We start from the raw sequence: 21,435 nt of genomic DNA, 5'->3' as shown, positions 1-21,435 counted from the left end.
GACAATTTTACAAGTCAGATTTACTAAAGCCAATATGCAACAAATTTATGCAAGTATTGAGTTGGCTCGTCTTAGCTTTTGTTATCATTGCTGTGCTTACGGGTTTACTCGTATTGGTTGTTCGTGGCGAATATAGCAATACCCTAATTGGTTGCGCACCAGACAAAATATTTTCGGTTCCCATATTGCTGTTGCAAATAGCAGCTATGTATATTGCTATGGCAATTTTCCAATTTTCTTTACTTTTTCTCTTTGTTTATCTTTTATGGAAACTAAGAAACATTCATAATGCAAATTCCAGACGATTATTGAAACGAATTAAACGTTGTTCAATTGCTACAGCTGTATCGATCTTTGTAATGACGATTGGTCCTTCAATTTCTTCTATATACAATTCGTACTTTCACCTGTTAATTTTTGATTCGCTTGTATTGGAATTCGTAGTCCTAGTTGCTACTATCTGTGTCATAGCTTCCTTCGATGAATGGAAACTTAGGCTGTTTCCGTTTGCTCATCACGTCACATTAGTTCAAGCTACAATCACAGATAGGCCTCACAGTCATTCTTATCATAATACTACTATTTTCGGATGAATACATAGAAAATTGTTTGTGTCTAGGACTGCCTCCCATTTTGATATCTACGGGGGAAGAATTATGATAATTATCATATCATTTTCCGATTTTTAACTTTTCGCACAATTTACGTGAAAATATCATTGTGTCTGTTTCTCAAGAATTTTCCTTGCAAGAGGTTCCCCGACCTGGGTTGAAATCACAAATTTAATATGATATAATCAACCATAAACTACAGCCTATACGATGTTTGAAAAAATAGGTCTACTCATGGAATTCACATTTATTCACTCATATACATATCTTGTTTTATATGTTGTGCTTATATAGTGATATTAGGTATCATTACTATTCATTCTTTGAACAAAATATGCTATTGAAAAATGTTTTGTATTTCTATTGATTCGCTTTTATTCTTTATTACACACCGTTGTAGTTTATAATATGTAGGTTTATCTTGTACTTTATTATTTATCGCTATCTTTATTCGTTGTAGTTTACCTTCTCCAAGACTAAGAATTCAATTCACCAAACTCAAATCATAATTGAATCCTATATAAAAAGGATACATGTGAGTAAAGCAGTGATTATTTGAATTCCTTCCTTCGCCTATTTTTACATAAACAATACTTTCTTATTTCAGTTTTTCATGGATGCTAGCCATTTCTGGTGTTGTTTGCATGTCGCAACCCTAATTTTGTACAGTTCAAGTAGTTTATTGTGTGTGTGTAAATGAACATTATACTAACAACAATAATAATAATATAAATGAGGAATATTAATAACATAATAGCAATTACAAAGCAAAATTTTCTTCCAAAAAATGACAAAATTCCTCCCTGTGGTGGAATTCCTACTCGTTGGGAAAGGTTGGTGTAGTTTGTGTTATTGATTAAATCAATAACAATTCTATCATGATATATGTATGTATTTTTAGTAGATTATCATTAATTACCATATTTTTGTTTGATATTATTTCTCGAAATCATATTGAGTATAAGATGCGTTCCAAGGTAAAATTATCATTCGTCAACATTTTCAATTTTTATTATGCAGTATCAAGTTTCAAAGATGTTTCCGGTGCGAAGCTATTGGAGAATGCCACATGTAGGCTATAGTTTTTTGTACGTAAATGTGAGTTAAATTTCTAAAGTCTTGTTAAACAACACTGACTCACGAATGATAGCCATTGTATCATTTTAAAAACGACCGCTAGAAAAACTTTCTTTGATCTTATCCCAAGCGTTTCCTGATAACATAGTGTTCAAGTGAGATGATGGGTTTATTGAAAACTTTAACTGACTTCACAAATACATATATTACAAACATACCGTTGTTTTTCGCAATTGAATACGATTCGATTGAAACTACAGATTGTTTTACAGCAGCGATTCATCAACTTGAAAACTGACTTGAAAGGTGATATTTTGCGCACAACAATTGAAACGTACATATATTATCTCAAATACAAAAAGGTTGCTATCGCCCACGGGCAGTAAATTGCCTGTTGAAACCAGTGGTGAGACTGAGAGGGTAAGCGAACCCGTCCTGTGAATGTCGTGATTTCGGCGAAGCCGTTCTTGTTGTTTTTTGTTTTAAATTAGACGACATCAGCATATGCGATACAACGCAGCTGAGGACTAGCGTTATATTTAGAGTTTCGAAAGTTATGTGTTAGATTTATGCAAAGCGTTTTCGGTCGATCCAGCTTACGCGGTAACACACAATCATACACGCATTTTCTGAAAATAGGGAACCTGTCGTGAGTAAGTTCGATACAAAATAGAATGTTCTCAAAATTTTGAATCCCTCCAAGTCCACTGCTGTAAATCCCAATCCGAAATTTCAGGGTAAGAGGTACCGTAGACCATAGGTTCTCAAAGTGCTCCGTACGGAGCCCCAGGGCTCCGCGAGCTATTAGATTACATTTCAAAAAACTGACTTGGCTAATTTAAAACTGTTCCGAGAAGCAATAACAGCTTTGATGAAATTTGACAACAATACAGCCTCGAAATATGGCAAACGGACGGAATTAAAAAATGACATTATTTATAAGCAGGAGCACAGCCAGGATTTTTAAGAGGGAGGAGGTTCAAAATTGGAATCTGAAATTTACGCGCAACATTCGTGGCGATTCAAAAAAAAACGGATAACGAGATTTCTGTTGCGTAAAATATTCAATTCATGACCGATGCGAGCATCTAAAGTGTCTTGTCGTAATAATTTAATTGTGCTCATCGTTACTCGCGTTCGATTCGAAATTACTATTTGGATTACTAAAATGATAAAACACTATTCTGAAATAACATAAACTGCGTGATAAATTGCTAACTATAAATAAATTGTAGTCGTATTTTTGCGATCTTGGGATTTGTTAAACTTGATTTGTTCTTTCGCACTCGAGATTATTTTTAAGCAAGATGTCGCCGTTTGAAAAATCACAAGGTCTTGGCAAAATACGAACGATTGAAATTTATTTTAGTGCATGCGGCTCTGTCGGTAGTTTCAGAAAGGAAAAATGGTACATCGCGCGCATAATTAATTGACTGTGTTTCAATTTCGCAGTTACTACGATGAATAACCAAAAACCTAACATAACACCAAATTTTATGATTTACCATGTCTATAACAGCGTTTTTATTCTGACGTGAGTCTGCTGAAACAAAACTTATAGTGTTATCTCCCATTTTAGGTTTTATTTCTAATATTTTAAAATGCCGCTTTTTAATCAAGAAATTTGAATTGCGGATTTACCTCTTTATTAACTATTATTTATAGCATTTCGTCGCCGATGATTATAATATGGTAACATGTTTTTCACATTGAACTCATAATTCCCCACGAGAACGAAAAAGCAATTATCGTCGTCATTGTGGAACAATACAAATTTTTTTCCTTGAAATCCTGAAATTATATTAGAATCAAGAAGCGAAAATAGGTTTATTAAAACCCAGAATTACTAAGAATTACTACTTTCCAAATTACTAAGGAAAGGAAAAGCGAGGTGCTAGGACGAACGATTTGAAAGGTGAATGAAGAGATGAAGTTGTCATATCGCGGGAGAATTTCACGTAATCAGCAAATTTATATTTATATCAGCATTTTAAATTTTCACTAAACTGAAAATACACTTTGTACAGACAATATAATTAAGAAACGTAAAAAAGGAATTTCACTGTTAGGGACAGAAATTGAATATTTATTCCCCAAGCGCGAATTGAAACAGTTCTCTTGCATCAAATTCTTATTTTCCTTCGTCCTACTTCACGACCCTCATGTTTATTTTATTATTCAATAGAGCTCTCGTTTACGACAAGGGAATGCAATGCAGTGCAGTCTTATGTGGTGAATATTATGTTCGTTTGATTTCAAGGTAACATTTCTTATTTGATAGAATTCCCGGAGTGACATTCCAGCGAATATCCAAAACATTGACTATATATTCGTCATGATTCGTCGTCAAAATCCGACAGCGGACAGAATACTTGGCAATAAGAAAACCAGAAAGTTATGCGACAAATATTAAAACATGAATTAATGAACGAGTGCAGTCGGTCGGAACGTTAGTGATTTAATCTGCACTGTAGCAGTCGCGGTGCACACGCGGTCGGAGTACGTGTAGACATCTCTGCCAACAAGAGGAGAAAACGGGAGTTGCTGTGTTACTTGTGTTGGCATATATGCCTGTTGCATATCTCACAGCACATGTGCCTGTTGCGTTTTCTCAAAGCGAGACAATGAATGCAGAAGCTTATTAATGAAAGAAAGGTAAATGTTCAATAAAATTAGCAGAGATCGCACTAGCGGATTATCAGAGTGTCAGAGTTTACCCATGTTTCGGCTATTTTCGGTTGTTCAAAATTGAAACCGATCGTAGTTTTGTGTTTAAACGGTCATTGGCGTATTACGGAAGAACCATTTTGAAAGGGATGTAATTAGTTTTTGTGTAATTTGAACGTAATTTGTAATCTCAAGTTCAAACTGAAAAAAACGGCTCTTGGTAATTAAAATAAAGTCGTTTTCTCTCTAGTCGTTTTTTTTTGCATTCTCGCAAGCTAGAGTTGAGACGCGTACGCCGAAATTGATTGATGTCCTGATAAGAAGAAATAACTGTTTGCATTGATATTTCGATTTCAGACGACTGAGTCACATCAACAGAAGTCTTGCAGTGTATATTAATTGCTATATATTTTGTATCCGATAAATAATATGGTTTAAAACAACTTTTTAAGGGCTTGGTGCTTGCAGATATTAATAACCCACTCCCAGTAAGATTCAAAATTCTAAGAACCGGTTCTATTTTAGGATCTCCCATACAAAAGACCCCGACCAAAAAACACCCGTCAACGCTCAGGCCAAAATACGAAAATCGGTACATATCTAGTTAGGGATAGGAATGCAGATTGCGTCAAGGGTTGCTTAATTGTGTTAATTGTGTTAAAGTCAAAAGGAAACAATCCCGCTTGGAATTATCATTGAAGAAAAATATAAATACAGCATGGACCAAAATGAAGTTAACAATTGTTAATAAATAATTAATTAAATAACTGTATCCGACATTAACCCGCGCTTTATAATAAACTGCTTCGGGTTTAGCTATTTTCGCAAAGTATCGAATTCGGATTTCGTTTTCTCACTTCACGTTTTAGTTCTCCTGTTAACTTTAATATTCAAAATAACTTTCGCTTACTGCGAGAGGGTGCAAAGTGGTATAGGCTTTTGTGAATATTTATGTTTTGTTTTTGAATTCAAGGTACCATTTGTTATTGTATATTATTCACTAATTTCTTTTGATAAAATTTTGTTCAATATGACTGCGAAAAAGGGAATACTGGAACGCCTCGCCGAAGGTCCAGTCATTGGCGATGGTAGTATGATTTTTACTTTGGAAAGGCGAGGCTATGTAAAAGCTGGACCGTGGACGCCAGAAGCTACAGTGGAATATCCCGATGCTGTTCTTCAGCTTCATCGTGAATTTGTAAGAGCAGGAGCAGATGTTGTACAAACATGTACTTTCTATGCCAGTGATGGAAAACTCACCTTTGCAAAAGATAAAAATGAGATCACGCACACGGTAATAACATTGATTCATAAAATTTTGATGTTGGCACTATTTTATACACTGGTTCTCAAACGCCCCACCTTAAAAATAACTACCTAAGAATTAGCTACGAATAACAGATGGTAAAGCGGAAATATGTCTTATTTATAGAAAATGTTGAAAATACGTGGATGGAGCGTAAATATCCCGAATAGAGAAATGTTAATATCCAAAATAAGGTGGGCAAGATCAAATCTAACAAATCTTTCTATTTCTAATTAGCTTCACGTCCTCTCAAAAAAATCTACGCCCCCAAGACCGCCCTGCCGTTTGAGAACCTATAATTTAATAGTTCAGAAGTGAAATCATTCTTTGATTTGTTCATCATCATTTAGAGTGTTGAACTGAATGACGCGGCTTGCAAACTAGCGAGGAAAGCCGCAGATGAGAATGGCTGTCTTGTATGTGGTGGAATTTCTCCAGTTCCTGCCTTTGCTCAGAAGAAAGATGAATCAATCGTCCGCAGAGAATTTAGCAAGCAGATAGAAGTCTACAGAAAACACGATGTAGATTTTGTTATGTGCGAAGTAAGACCGCGTGAAATATTTTTGTGTATTGGGGTTGCAATGGCGGGATTCAAAACTTTAAGAGTACTGTTTTGATTATCTCACCAGCAACGGGTTCTCTCAGAAAATGTATGTCACCATACGTAAGGTATATAAACATGACACGCTTTACATAAATCTCATACACAACATTCGAAAAGTCTAATAGAACGCTAACTGTCAGCTGTGGTGAATGTTATACTCCTTTTCTGATGACGTCTAACGTCTAAGGCGGTTAAAAATCAAGAACGGGTACGCTGATAATTACGACATTGCGAAATCGAGTTCGCACAAACTCCTGAATACCGCCATTACCTACAGATGAATCCCAACACAGTATTTGGAATATTTTGTCCCTTTGGCAATAAACTATGATGAAGGTACGCTAAGGTTGTGTATAACTATCAACAATTTACTTTTCATTACTGTCTCACGTTCTAGTTTATGTACCAGTATCGATAGGTTGCAAATAATTTCGATACAGAATTTCTTTATATTCAGTTTTTCAACGACATTCGTGAAGTTGAAATATGTGCCAGTGAAATGAAGAAATTAGAGAAGCCGTTCGCGTTATCGATGAGATTAGGTGTTATGGGTGATGTTAAAGGAGTATCAGTTGAAGAATGTGCGAGAAGAATGGCAAAAACAGGAGCAGATATAATAGGTTAGAAGTTTAGGTTTAAGAACTGAGTGGATAAAGTTCAGACATTAATATATTTTTTAAATGTTCCATTCCAGGAAACAATTGCGCTTATGATGTTAATACCAGTCTGAAGGTGATAAAACGAGTGAAAGAAGCATTAGAGAAAGAAGACTTACATCCATATTTGGTGTGCCAGCCATTGGGAATGCATTGTCCAGAAACGGAAAAAAGTCCAATGGGATACATCTCTCTACCCGAGTTTCCTTTTGGTATTTTGAGTATAGAATATCTGGAATTTATACGAATTCAATAATTTCGCCGGCATAACTTGAATGTTTTTAACAGCATGAAATTGTTTAAATCACTTTTTAATTGTCACTCACTACCCTGTGGGATATTTATTGATTGTAATTCAAACTTAGCTTCCCTATTGTTCTGGCACTGTCCCAAACTTGTTTATTTTTCTCTACCGTAAACAAACCCAACATTTGATATATACCATCTGATTACTGCCAAATCCAAATGAAAATTTTGTTAAGAATGCCCGATTTCTGTTACAGCTTTAGATCCTCGTGTTATGACTAGAATAGAAGTTCATGAGTTTGCCAGGGAAGCGTGGAAACTCGGAGTCAGATATATTGGTGGTTGCTGTGGATTCGAACCTCATCTTATAGCAGCAATATCACAAGAGGTAAGTTAAATCATAAGTATGTCCAAAGTGCTGAGTATAATTTCCCGCAAAATGAAACCAAAGTAATAGTTCCCATATGGTGAGTATTTCTTGTAAGATTACAATTCGTGCGACTTGCGCATGTGGTTGTTATTTCCGAATTCGATAAGATTTATTTTCACGTCCATCAAAACTATGCGCACAAGTTTGTTTGCACATGTAGTTAGGCAGTGATTTTATTTGTATCGAACTCACTAATACCAGGTTCCCTCATTTCAGAAAATAGTTTTCACTGCGTGAGCAATATTAACATGACGTTCTATATAAAAAGCTAATGCGTAACACCCGAAACACTTTGCCGCCGCCTGCGATACGCTTTACTCATTTGCTGCGGTTGCCCAAGTAAAAGATAAAAACAAGAACAGTTTCGTGGGAACCCGTGGGAATCTGAAAAATACCAACCACCACTGCATATAACACCTTTTATTTGTCTTATCACAGTTGGCTCCAGAACGAGGAGGAAAACAAGCACCCGGAAGTGATATGATGCAAGCGTTTGGTGGGGAATTTTTTAAGAAGAGTGCAGTTTCAAATATTGCTTCCGGAAAACAGTAAGATACAACTAGTTCACTGCATGAATTATATTAACGCTCTTAAGTATTTATATATAGCACGTATCACACAGCACTTGAGAGTTTTGCTACAGAAAAAAAATGATTAGAGTCTTGTAATATTATCTTTAAAAAAATGCAAAGACGGTATATTTTATTACGTTTTTTTATTAGTGTCTATTGGAGCTGTTCCGGAAAACTCATGATAAAGCAGATTTAATCTCCTTCGGCAGTTAAATAATCTTAGCACAATATTGGCATTGCTAAGTAATTAAAAGGTGGAATACTGCAAACAATGCAGTCGCCGTTTTGGAACCTGGCTTATGTCTGAGTATTTGTGCAACTTTGCAAAACAATATTCGCCGTAATACGGAGTAAATTTTAAGTAAATCTAAGCAAACAAAGATATCTTCTGCCCACACAAACAAGCGAAAAAAGAAATGATAAGGAGTCGGGTCAATATAATCTGTAAAATAAGATTCATAACTCATTCATAAAGAGGTTATGCATAAAAAAGTCGCGGTGGCAGAATTCGTTTTTTATAATACAGTGGAACAACCAATCAATCTTGAGTAAAACTGCACACCGGCAAACCACAAACATATGTATAAGAAATACACTACATATACTTGTTGTTATTGAAATCTGTATGATGCAATAGCCTTGACAGATTATAATCCTAGTCAGTGTAAGTTATATTTTAGGTTGACAGTTGCCATAACCAAACTAAAACCAATTTTTTATGTTTCAACTAAAAAAATAGCTCAAGGAAGTTGTTGAGATTGCGATTAAATTTAGTTCCGGCACGAGGCTTATTGTTTTTCAATTTTGCTTTTGTAACACTATAAATTAAATTCTGTTTCTAAAGTGTAACTTTTGATGTCACACTTACATGGCCCGCCAGTCTAGGTGGGCAAATTTTTGGTCCCTGGTCCAAACACATTGCCCACCTCTGGTGTATAAGATATAGGCCTAATCCACTTTTTCTACATAATTCCTTTCGCAACTCAATCTAGAAATTTTGAAGCCACAAAAACCCCGTGAGCCATTGAGCAGTTTGATAGTGCGTTAATATAATAAGACTGATTTAACATAATAGTGAGAAGTGCACTGCTGTACGAAAGAATTTAATTCAACCTATGAAATAATGCTACACGTTTCGACTGTCCAGAATGAATAATAATTAGTATTGAATCTTCTCTCTTGAACGCTCGCTTAGGAATACGCTCGCCAACGTACCTCTGATTATCCTGCGTAGGTTCGCAGTTTCGAATCCCATGCGACCGTGGTTATGTGCGAGAAGATTGCTTGACTTGGGTGGTTGGGTGGTTCACGTAACCTGGTCGGTTAAGTCTTCCTCCATCATCAAGTCATTGCTTTCAAAAATAATTAACTGGCTAACTAATCCCATACCCGACATAGACTGGTAACCGGACGAGTGGCCGTATGATTATGCCGTCTTATCGGATTTTCTCTCCCCTGGGATAAGTATGCAGGCTCCTATTTTATGACAATCCATTCAACACAAATCCGCCATCATAACATACATTTATTTCACGTTTCAGATCGTCAAAGGAATATTGGTGTGGACTGAAAGCTGGTACTGGCAGACCTTACAACCCACCCCTTTCACAAATATTGGATAATAACTTTCAGTACGATAAGGATAATTGAACCACACCGAGAAAGCTCAAATATGCTTGGCTATTGGTTTATGTATGATTGTATTTTTTGTACAATATGATTTAACATAAATGGACAATAATGGTTAAGAGTGAGAGCTTCAAATATGAACGTAGAATGTGTGATATTCAATTAAGTTAATTATGGATAGCATGCGCATTATAAAATAAAGCATCGCGTTTTAACTTGTTTGTGTAAAGATTATATAGGCTGTAATATATAGGTTGTAGGCATATTATGCTGCCGTCCATAAAAAATGAATTGACGTCAACCAGTGCTGGGATTAAAGAGGTTCTCATGGATTCAAGCGCACCCATTCTTGGAATGTTATGTGACCATACCAGCAAACCCTTTATGAGCTGGCGATCAGTGTAATAATTGTCGTTTCGATTACATTTTAATGTTGTTTACATAGTGACATACATTGGTAATATGACATACAGTTTAAAAGCCAAAGTTAGTCATGGTTTTCTGTAAATAAGAGAACCTGTTGTTAGTGAATTCTACGCCCGTTCTAAAAATTTTGAATTCCACCACTGATGTCAACCACAGATAAATGGTGATCACAGGTGTTTACAATTTGAATACGGAGTTAGGCACACCCAGTTTGCACCTTCACCATAACATGATGACGAATCGCTAATATTTCCATTTATCGCTTAGCTGTAATTTTTTTTGTCTGGTCGTTCAATAATGATTTGTAATTCGCCATGATTATCATCATTCCAAAAGTAATAGCAGTACCTAGTGAGAATCCGAATATGAGATATATCTGAAAAAACATGTATACATGTTAGTTTCAAAAACTGCACCCCTTCACGGCCTTTTAGGATATTGTTTTCAAGTATTTGCTGAATTTCAAAATCGCAACAAAATTTAGAAAGTTATTGTCAATCTTGCTACAGCATCCTTGTATTAGATCAGTGCTCTTCAACAGGGGTTTCGCGGAACCCTAGAGTTCCGCAATACATGCGGTGGGATTCCGTGAGTTTATAGGGTTCCTTGGGGGTTCCTTTTTATTTCAGGGAAAATCATTTCTTGCTTCAGAATGTTGATGCGTCATTGCAAATATTATTCTCAGACCACCGTGTCTCATTCAAACCTCAAGTAGGCCAGTTTGTTAAACAGGAGGTTTAGGCACAGTGCAGTTAATAGACAAAACAGAAATATTTTCGGTAGTCATTGTTATGCGACTAACAAAAACGCTATTTTCGAGACTAGAGAGAGTAAGTACTACAAACTATAGTTGTTGTTCAGCTTTTGTTAGAATATGGTAAAAATAGTGTGAAACCCAACTTCTTAATATTTAGTCAATACAGATGAAGCAAAATAGTATATTTTCTTATGTGAGGCGAAATAATAACAACGGTGAAGGTCAGGGCGGCAATGAGCAAGGTAGTTCAAATGCGAAAGACGCACCTGCTCCTCTTCTGAAGCGAACCAAATGTAATTCAATTGCCAAAGTTAGAAAATGGGATGAAACATATTTGAAATACGGCTTTTTTTGCCCGAAGACTATATCATACTTTAAGCATATGAAAAGCGGCGCATGCCAGCAAAAAGATTCTTTCTTAAGAGCCCTGAATACTATTCAGGATTTGTTAGTGACTTCATATTGACTTATGAACAAATATCTACCTATTTATGTGAATCAGCATTTTCTGCTTTAACAACTATTAAGAAAAAAAATAAGTTGTTCAAAGAGTGTAGACATGAGTATGAGAATTGCATTGAGCGTCGTGGAGCCACGATTCAAGAAGATTGCAAATAAAATGCAAGAACACCTAGTCATTGAATTTCACGCTTGGAACCTTCTTGCTGTTTCGTTGTTGAAGTAGAAATATTTAAATTACAAATATTTTGTGTTACGAGTATTTCGTGTTTTTTTTTTAAATTTTGTCAATCGGGGTTTCATAAAAAACGAAAAATTATATGAGGGGTTCCACAATAACAAAAAGGTTGAAGAGCACTGTATTAGATGCATACGGATCCAGCGGCACACAAGAATAGAAGAAAGATATGTAGTTAGTACTGCAGAAACCAATAGCGCAATCTATATATTTGTTGGCATCAACATCACTATTGCCAATGCATTGCTCGAATATAATACACGGTGTCAGAATTACAGACTAACTGTACTATACGAAAATAACTCGCAGGGTCAAATTGAATAAAATTAAATTTCATCAACGCACACAGAAAAGGAATTCGAGACACTGAAAATTCCGAAGATATTCAGATAGGCCATAACAATCTAAGCGGCCGCAGTAGGCCCCGCACTTTCATGTGCCGAAGTAATTTTATGTGTGAGGTATTCAATTCAACCGATTTAATTTATAATCATGTATAATTTTTAGGATGTACTCGAAAGACTTCTTAAGTTGCCTTAATCGTGATTTTTGTACTCGGTAATAAAATGTAAAGACATTCATTTTCTACCACAAAATAAAAGCAGTGCAGAGTGAGGATTATGTAATTGGTGATATACTTACGACACTGAATGCATTTAAATCAAGTATAAATCCACCCAGAGGCACCATGATCATCTTTTCAAGCAGACTTCCCACACTGGGTACGAACATATATGTTCCAGATATGTTTGTGATCTCTGACACCCACGAAACGCCTGTATCGTATATATAATTATATCAGCGATTCAAGAGTCTGGCTTCAAACTATGTTGTGTAACATAAATCTTGAATCACTTAGGATAGTTATCGTCACTCTTGCTACAGCATCCTTGCAATATATGCCTACGGATTCACGGGCACAAAGGTATAGAAGAAAGATAACAAGTAGTTAGTCCCGCAGGAACCATTCGATATATAGTAGGTCGGGGTAGTTCGGACACCCGGGGTATGATGGTCAGTCAAAATAAAATCCTCCTACTAGCGACACCTCGCGCTTTTTCGTCGCTCAAAACGCATCGCGTGAAAGAGCGACATCATGCGAACAACGACAGAACCAAGATTTTACATTCCAGGCTCGACAACTTACAAGGCGGTGCTTTTTGGGGAAAGTGTGTTTTTGTTGGGTCAGAAAAACGTCAAATTATAGAGTCCCATGGTGGCGAAGAATAATTTTAGCCGGAAAAGTCTGCGAACTCGGTTCTATTTTGTTTATTTGTTGAAAGTAGTTGCATTAGATCGAATAAATTCTTTAGCAGACTGCCAGTACTCATATTTGGATTGGCAGGGTCACTTAAGAGGTAGGGTGGATTTTGAGTGGGGGAGGGGGGAGGATTTTTTTCAATATAGTCTGTTGGGAATGTCAATGGCCCGTCGTCATCGAAACTTATAAATAATTATTTTTTGGGAATTAGTTCCCTTTTACAACAAAGATCAAAAGCACACTCATCGCCATATTTATATTGGGTCTCTTAGAAGTTAAGCCCGGCGTAAAATTTCAGCTTACCCCGTCAAATTATTTTTTTCATATGCGTATAAAATACGCCCAAGGTTATGCCAAGAAATTACAAAATAAATACTTCTAGAGGTAGTCCGTGTAAAGAAGATATAAAAATTGCGGTTGAAAAAGCGCAAACTAAATTTTAAATTTCTAGTTTTCCTAAAACTGTTCAAGCTCTTTCGAAAATTGCCCTGTTATGTCCTTTATGGGGTAAGACGGACATACTTTTCAATATGCAAGAAGAGTGATCTGTTTAAAAAAAATTTAAGAGACATAATCCTGGGCCATCTAGGCGTTGACCGAAGTCTTATGACCGAAATCTTAGACACAATCAAGTTAATTTTGGTGTGTGTCCGTCTTTCCCACAAAGTGTCTAACTTACCCGATATTTTTTTAGCTGAAAATCGGGCGTAAATTCCGATTCGTTGCTATGGCAACATTGGGCAAATGTGGCAAGATAGCTGGAGGGTGGGTGCATGAATCAATCGTAGAACGAATGCAGCTGCGACATTATTTGAAGAGTTATTCAAAATAACTTATTAGTGGGTCCGACTTCCCCCGACCTACTATATATTAAATAGCATTTTGAAATTGCTCAGATAGAATCTAGATGATGGTTTATATCTTACCAGCTGGATATAAAATTGATACAGTGTATCCGTGGAGTGCAGAAATCACCCAAGGTATCCATGGTACCCGCTCTCCGAAAACACTCAAAATTGTCTGTTTTAAAAGTGTTAAAATTTTGTTTGAATTATAGAAAATGATATCAGAAACGACATGTAAGAACGCTATGATTGCATGTATGCTATGATAAGCATTTACTGGGCAGATGATACATAACAAAATTCTCGTGGGATTGTTTGCTAATGGCACATAATAAGTTAGATATCGGTAATTCATCACTAAATTTATACCTTGGACGTATTTGATTACTTAAGTAATCTAAAAGATTAATTTAAGAGACATTCATCGTATTTCAGATTTTCCCCATTGAAGGAATGTTTGTGGATGCATTTTTTGTGGAGTTCACATAGTAAACTTTTCCGATTGGAAACTGTACATGAAAGTTTTAATATTTTCAGTGACTCACAGCTGTACATACTACAATTATCTTCAGTAAACATTTGTTGCATATACGCAGTGGAGGGATTCATGGGGTCTGCACGAGTTTCCCCGAATCCCTGGAATGTGATAGTAATCAGTGCCCACGTTCTTGTTTTTTTAGACTGGTAACCTGCACCGCAGATGACAACTAATGATGTATTTAGCGTTTCAAAGGTTATGTATTAAATTTATGTAAAGCGTCTTGCGTAGTGACATACATTAGTTAAAACATCACGTATAAGTTGTCCTTATCTGATTATCATATAATCTTATACGTTCTTGTATTGTTTTAGAGCTATAAGTTCAGCATGAATAAGGACACCTTTTGTTAGTAAGTTCTATTCAGAAAAGAAGCTATTTTTCATTGAAAGCTATTTTTTATTAAAATTGCGAATCCTCCCACTGCATATACGATAAATTTGATAGATGCTTGCGTTGGAAACAAAATGAATCAATTCGGTCACTCAACTGTACGTCGCGCAGCATTATATATACGATTACCAAATTAGGTTATTGAAGGTGTAGTTCTAGTTCTGACAGATTGGATCTAGCTTTTTGCAATGTTCAACTTACCATAGAAAATATACTTCCAGCGATACCAAACTTAATAATAGTTTTGGTTGAGATATAATTTGACGCTATCACTCCACTTAGACGACCACATCCATGACAAAACCAAAATAAAGAATTAATTTGAGATGCTGAAGTAATCTGAAATTTTGAAAGTATTGAAGGAAAAATGTTAGTTCAAAAGTTTGTTTTTTGTCAAACGCTTGAATGAGGCAATGTTCCAACAAAAATATTTCTCAACTGAGTCAAATACTGCACTTATTTTATATATTGCGGCGATAAATATCATATTGATCATTTATGTCTAAATCCTAATTTTCATTGCCCTAATTAGCGTATTGAGGCCAAATTTTTGATTTTTGAACTGACGAATAACTACAAACCCTCCCGACAGCAAAGCCATCGGACTAAGTAAAGCGGAGTTTATTTGTGTGTAAATTATAACTCGAGCTGGGCACACAAATCGAATATCCGAATTGAATAGTGAGCTATTCGCATCACTTTTCTAATCGCGACCATGTTGTTATTTTTTCGCCATAGGTCAAAGCTGAATTTTCACTTCCTCGTCTAAATTTTTAAAATGCCATTCTGACGTAGGACTCTTTTCTTCCTAGTGAGTATTTGATGAAACTTGTTTCTTGTTGTATGTGACAACTCAGCGAACTGACTGTGTGATGGATTCCATTTTCAGTAATTTATGCGCCTAGAGGACCCATTACAATAAAATAGTCACATACAATCAAATATTTTCCAAGTATTCGAGATTCGATTCGAAATCGGATCGGAAATCACCGGGTATTTGAAAATGACCAGCCCGAATAATAACGTGAACCTCAATTACATCAAACCGAACAATATAATACGAATAAAAAATAAACAACGTAAAGTTTCTACTTGTACTCACAGAAAACTCAAGATTAGAGCAAAGTGTGACGGCATATATGTAGGTAGAAAAAAGGCCAGAAGCCGAAACAACACAGAGGAAATATCCGACCACAATTACAAAGAACGATACCAAAGTCAGCGAGGGTTTTTCTTCTGTTTCCACCGGGAAATAATCATCATACGGTGAAAATTCGGAAATACGACCTGAAAAGTACAAAATAAAGATCAATTTCTACTCTATGTTCTACTGATGAAAAAAATGCCGGTATAGCATACAACAAAATATTATTATTAATAACGGTCATAAGACGTTTACAACAGAATTTATCAAACTATGGTATATTTATATGAAAAGAGTAATGAAAAAGTATCGATACGAAACTGTTGGGAATTCTGATAATTAAAATCAGGAAGTTTTGGAAGAAAATAGTAAAAATACAGGATTTATTGAAACAATTTTACCCAAGAAACGGATTTCAGAAAATATTAGCCGTCAAATCATAAATCAAAGACAACATATATCTGGAAATACCTTCAACATCTGCCAAGGCGAGCACAAAAAATACGATTGAGACAAGAACGATAAAACAAGCTGTAACAATGAACGCCCATCCAGCTTGGTTGATTTCAATCTAAAATGATGCAAATGTGCACAATAAAGTGATCAATTTGAGCAAAAAAATCATTTTCCTAGTTTGTGTTGGTTTGTACATACAGTATCAATAGCACTTTTGTTAACACCGACGTCTTCCAACTGGAGTGTTGAATTGATTGCATTTAAAATTTTACCGGGGCAATAGTTATTTTCCGCATCGGCATCAGATAGGGCGAGAAAGTAACCAGCTGCAAAAATAAACAATGTAAAATTAGAAGTATATAATTTTGAGCACAATTATACTAATTTAAATTGAGGTTTTGCGTCAAAAATAAAATATTTCAGGCTCCGTTAGCCTCTGAAAACGCCGTTTACTGTTTTGTTACAAAGTCTGAACTTCAATGAAAATCAAGTCGAACCGTTATTTAACCACAGGTCATTCCACTCACATCCATAAATTCGGAAATACGTTCATCCCGCCTATTTTTCTAAAACATACATGTTGAAAATTTTATCTCGAACTAGACCAGTGGATTTTGATCGGGTTCCGAGGATCCCTAGGGTTCCGTTACTACAACCTACAGGTTTCACAATTCTCCATTCAAATCCAAGAATTATATAAATATATATGTACAGTATATATATAACATTAGAATGAATCAAGCAATACAAGTGTGACGCAAACAGCAGAAGTGTGAGATTATTATGGCAAGTATAGGGCAAACAGGACAAGTATTGTGCAAGCAAGACAAGCATATTGTCAAATAAATACCCGTTTGCCACTATTATAAACTTGCTACACTTTGGAGGTAATTTTATTTTATCAGTATCAAGTTTGCTCTTATGTATATTTATAGTTTATAGAGTTCAGATAATAGAAGGATATTAAAGATTTGGTTCCTCGAGCCTCGGAGGTGTTTCATTAGGGTTATGTTCCACCATAAAGGTTGGAAATCACTGCAATACGAAAAAGCTAAAATATTGGGTACTTCCGTAGTATGTGTACCAAGTTAGGGTTGGATCATAATTTTATTCCGATTTTCCTTACTTTATTTCTATTACAAGTTCGGGGACTGTCTGTGTTAGCCAAGTGAATATACCCCCTGCCCATAGGCTTCCGTCCCTTTACACAACTCGATTTGAAGTAGGCGAACAAAATTAATTATCTCCATATTGGTACACACACTTTTGGAGTGCCAAATGTTGAATAATAGAATACAATGAAGTGTTACCTATTAATGGCGTAGCAAATGATCCAAAGCTGTGCATCATGTGGAAAAGATGAATAAATGGCGCTGATGATTTACTTTCCCATGTTTGAAGAATAAATGCTTGCATCGCTAAAATAAGAGGTAGGTGACAAGTTTCCTAATAATATTATTGATGTAACTGGTTTTGGACAGCACTGACAGTAATACTGCCAAATCCGTTTTCATCTCATTCCGTAACTCTTGAAATTCCGATAACTATTGTCGTCGAAATTGATCGCATAAAACGTCATAAAAATTCAATCAAAAATATATGTCCGACTCTGATTCCTGTTGGAGTAATCACTGCAGATATAATCTATATACGCAGTGATTGGATTCATCCCGTTCTTGGGATGTCGAACCCGTTCTTGTGGATGTTCTTGTTTTTAGACGTTACTACTACAGCAACTTGGTAACGAGCGCCGCAGCTGAAGACTAACGTTATATTTGGCGTTTGGATAGCAAGTTATGTATTATATTTATGTAAAGCGTGTCATGTTGATGTAGCTTATGTGGTTACATACATTAATTAGTAAATATCACCTACAATTATACAGTTATAAGTCCGCCTTGTTTTTTTTTAAATGAGGGAATCTGTTGTTAATGAGTTCGTTACAAAATAGAAGCAGTTATCAAAAGTTTGAATCTTACTACTGTAAATACTATATACTCATGATGTCAATTGATCATGTAGTTCCATATGCAAGCCGAAACTCTTACTGCATATAACATGTTTTCTAAAGAATTGATTACCTTAACAATCATATAAACTTTAAAAGACAAATTATCATAGACTTATATTTTATCCGTCTTACCAGATTCGAGATATCCATAAAGAACTCCGTTTAGAATATAATTTCCCATAAGAATCCAGAAATTAGTCGTCCATGGGATAACTGCTTGAAGAATTCCAAAAATGAAGCAGCTAATACCTGTTTTTAAATGATGGTAACAAATCAGATAAAGACAATACTATAGAAAGGTTATAATACATGATGATTGTAATACACATTAAGTGAAACTAGGTTGATATGTCACTAACACTTAGATCATATCACGAAACTCGTTTGACAACTACAATTTAGGTATGCGAATCCGTTAATCGCTGCGATCAAATTTTAAATGATAAAATCACAAACGAGAATATCGGTCAGAGACCGACGACTTATCTATCGAAAGTTTGGGGATCTCCCAAAACTAACCCCCAATAATTCATCCAAATTTCAATAGGCTTCTGGTCCGACATACGATGAATGCACATGCAAAATCTGGAGCATATTCAATCTCGCTTTCGTGAGATATCGCGTGCATCTAACAGACAAACAGACAAATACCTATCAACATACTTACCGATTAAAATCGATGAGTAACAACCGAGGAAGTCTATTTCTAAATACACATGTGATAGCCAATAACATATTAATTGTATTAATATTAATTGTATATTAATAATTATTTGTTGATAAATTTTCTTACCAAACAACACTAAATGACGAAAGTTCGGGCCAACGAGATTCTTTATTATTCCACCCAGAACCGCACCGAATATACCTCCAACTGCCTTTCCCGTAGACAGCGTTGAAATTGTAGTTACAGAAACGTTAACTTGATCTGCGACGTACAGCAACGTTGGGCCGAACAACGACCCAATTGCAGCCTGAAAACAGTATTCATCTTCTGATTTTGTTTGGGTCGATTTATAAAATTTCATATTGTCATTCCTGTCAAGGGGGTAACTTCATACGAAAGTCTGTGCAATCTTTTGCTTCGTAGAATTAATGAATTTCGAATACCTGAGGACCTGATGATAATTTACTAATTGATTTGAAATGACCATCCCCAGTCGTAAATAATTGCTTCATTTAATGTCCTAAGATGAGGAATAGACTTAGAAACTCACCAGTCCGATTCTCGCCAAAGATATTGCTATTATGAGAGAAATTGTCCATATATTCAGCGTGGCCATGCTTTTTATGGTAAGATTGAGAGCCTTATATGAAATATGCGAATATCATATAGCAGAAATAAATTATACTTTTTGATATTCGATTCTCACTCAATAATCATCTCAGCTCATATAATGCCTGAGCACAGAACTTATATTCATATATTAACTTATGAAAACTCATGTTACATCAAGAATAAAATCATGTCTATATGCGGATGTTAGTGACACTTATTTGATTAATTAAGTGAATTAGTTTCCATAAGTCTGAGACAACTAATAGGCCAGGAAATCGTTATACTATATTAGACCCGGTTATGCAATTTAATTCTAGTGAAATGCGCTGTGCTGCAAAGCTTATCATACATTCGAACAAAACTATTCGAAAGAATTTATTTTCTTAGCCCTAAACGCATTACGATATAAAACTATTGCTGCCAAAACAGCACCGATTTTAAATTATTATTCATATTGACAGATAATAAGAGTCATCGCATTAATTTGCTTGTAACCATATAATAACGGAGTAACTATGAAATATAATTTATAAGTCCTAAAAAAGGGCTTGCAGTGACATTATCAGTAGACTTGAACAAATGAAAATTTTGAGAGAGTACATAAAACTATCAGACTTCACTAAGTTCCAAAAGTAATTATCGAATTTCAGTGCTTCAGAACCTAGATAAATATATATATATACTTGTCATTGCATAACACGAAAACTTAATTCTCTAACCAGATAAGTTTAAAAGACGCTTCTCTATAAAGAATTGTATCAGCTTAAAAGTATGTCACGAAATTCTTATGGCTATCATCGATCAATTACGTGAATTCATATTCTGCGGAAGTCAGTGTTTGCTATTGACCAGTTACCTCATTTCTTCTGTAACCAATTCGATTGTAGCATACTCTCAGCACCACAATTATTAAGTGTGGAACAAAATGCATCTCTGTTGGCTATTTGAACAATGTTTCCTTATTCAAGAGCTTAATGTTTTTAAACGGATGACATAATAACTGATGATCGAGTTGGTTTTGTAATCAATTCTCTCAATTTGTTTTTGCAATCAATAATTAAAATACAATTTCTTATTATAGAAAAATAAAACACTTGAATGTTTCAATTCGCATCATCCAAATCTATAACAACTTGCTGCAATCCCACGTGCAGATAACTACAGTCTATTTATTGGTACTCCATTTTGTAATGCAAGTTCTGACCTTGACTGCACTTTGTTGTCTTTTTGTGATTATCTCCTTCTCGCATGTTTATTATATCTCCTTCTCGCATAGTGCACAAACTACGCAAGCACCTAATTTACTATAGGAAATAAAATCAATAACTTTTAGGTATTTATTAAGATATTTGTATTAGTGTTTTTCGTCCAACATGTGCATCATGATAACACACTACCTGAACTATAACCTGTTACAATACTATGTTCAGGTTGTGCGCAATCTTGGTGCACAAACTACGCAAGCCCCAAATTTACTAGGAAATAAAATCAATGACTTTTAGGTATTCGTTGAGCCTAGCTTTGGGTCGCGATCCATATGCAGTATATGGAAATACTGTCGAAACATACGCGTAAAATAAAGAGTACTATTTCAAAATACCTGTTTTTGTTGCAATTAACAATACAAGCCTGCTAATGCAGTCACCAGTGGTTCAAGTGGATATACACCCGGTGGAGAACAGTCAATTATTTGTTAGCGAGAATTGTTATGCAGCGGGATGATCACGACGATGCAGTGAAAGATAATGATATCACGAGAACAAGAATGAGAAAATTGCTACATTTTATAGTATATATATATCCCTGGAAAAGAATGTAGTTCATTCTTAT

At 35.4% G+C, this 21,435-nt stretch overlaps 2 protein-coding genes across 3 annotated transcripts; one reads left to right on the top strand and one right to left on the bottom strand.

Moving 5' to 3' along the window:
- Positions 1–5,331: 5,331 nt before the first annotated feature.
- LOC120327870 (betaine--homocysteine S-methyltransferase 1-like) lies at positions 5,332–10,017 on the top strand. The gene is made up of 7 exons (XM_039394227.2): positions 5,332–5,649; positions 6,012–6,203; positions 6,723–6,885; positions 6,960–7,133; positions 7,425–7,555; positions 8,036–8,145; positions 9,711–10,017. Exons 1-7 carry the CDS (start codon positions 5,386–5,388, stop codon positions 9,817–9,819), a joined length of 1,143 nt encoding a protein of 380 aa, XP_039250161.2. The 5' UTR covers positions 5,332–5,385; the 3' UTR covers positions 9,820–10,017.
- A 100-nt stretch (positions 10,018–10,117) lies between these two features.
- Positions 10,118–20,555, bottom strand: LOC120328064 (sodium-dependent glucose transporter 1-like). Of its 2 annotated transcripts, XM_039394457.2 has the most exons (12): positions 20,462–20,555; positions 19,544–19,633; positions 19,120–19,300; positions 18,459–18,575; positions 17,626–17,733; positions 16,514–16,641; positions 16,331–16,430; positions 15,818–16,002; positions 14,917–15,054; positions 13,866–13,959; positions 12,321–12,454; positions 10,118–10,600 (listed from the first exon to the last, which is right to left on the bottom strand). In XM_039394457.2, exons 1-12 carry the CDS (start codon positions 20,534–20,536, stop codon positions 10,481–10,483), a joined length of 1,470 nt encoding a protein of 489 aa, XP_039250391.2. In that variant the 5' UTR covers positions 20,537–20,555; the 3' UTR covers positions 10,118–10,480. The 2 variants fall into 2 exon arrangements, with proteins under 2 accessions (XP_039250391.2, XP_039250393.2); XM_039394459.2 differs by lacking the exon at positions 17,626–17,733.
- Positions 20,556–21,435: the final 880 nt, after the last annotated feature.

This window comes from Styela clava, chromosome 7, assembly GCF_964204865.1.
Source record: "Styela clava chromosome 7, kaStyClav1.hap1.2, whole genome shotgun sequence".
Lineage (NCBI taxonomy): Eukaryota > Metazoa > Chordata > Ascidiacea > Stolidobranchia > Styelidae > Styela > Styela clava.
The sequence above is the reverse complement of the archived record's forward strand: the minus strand, read 5'-3'. Positions and strand labels throughout refer to the sequence as shown.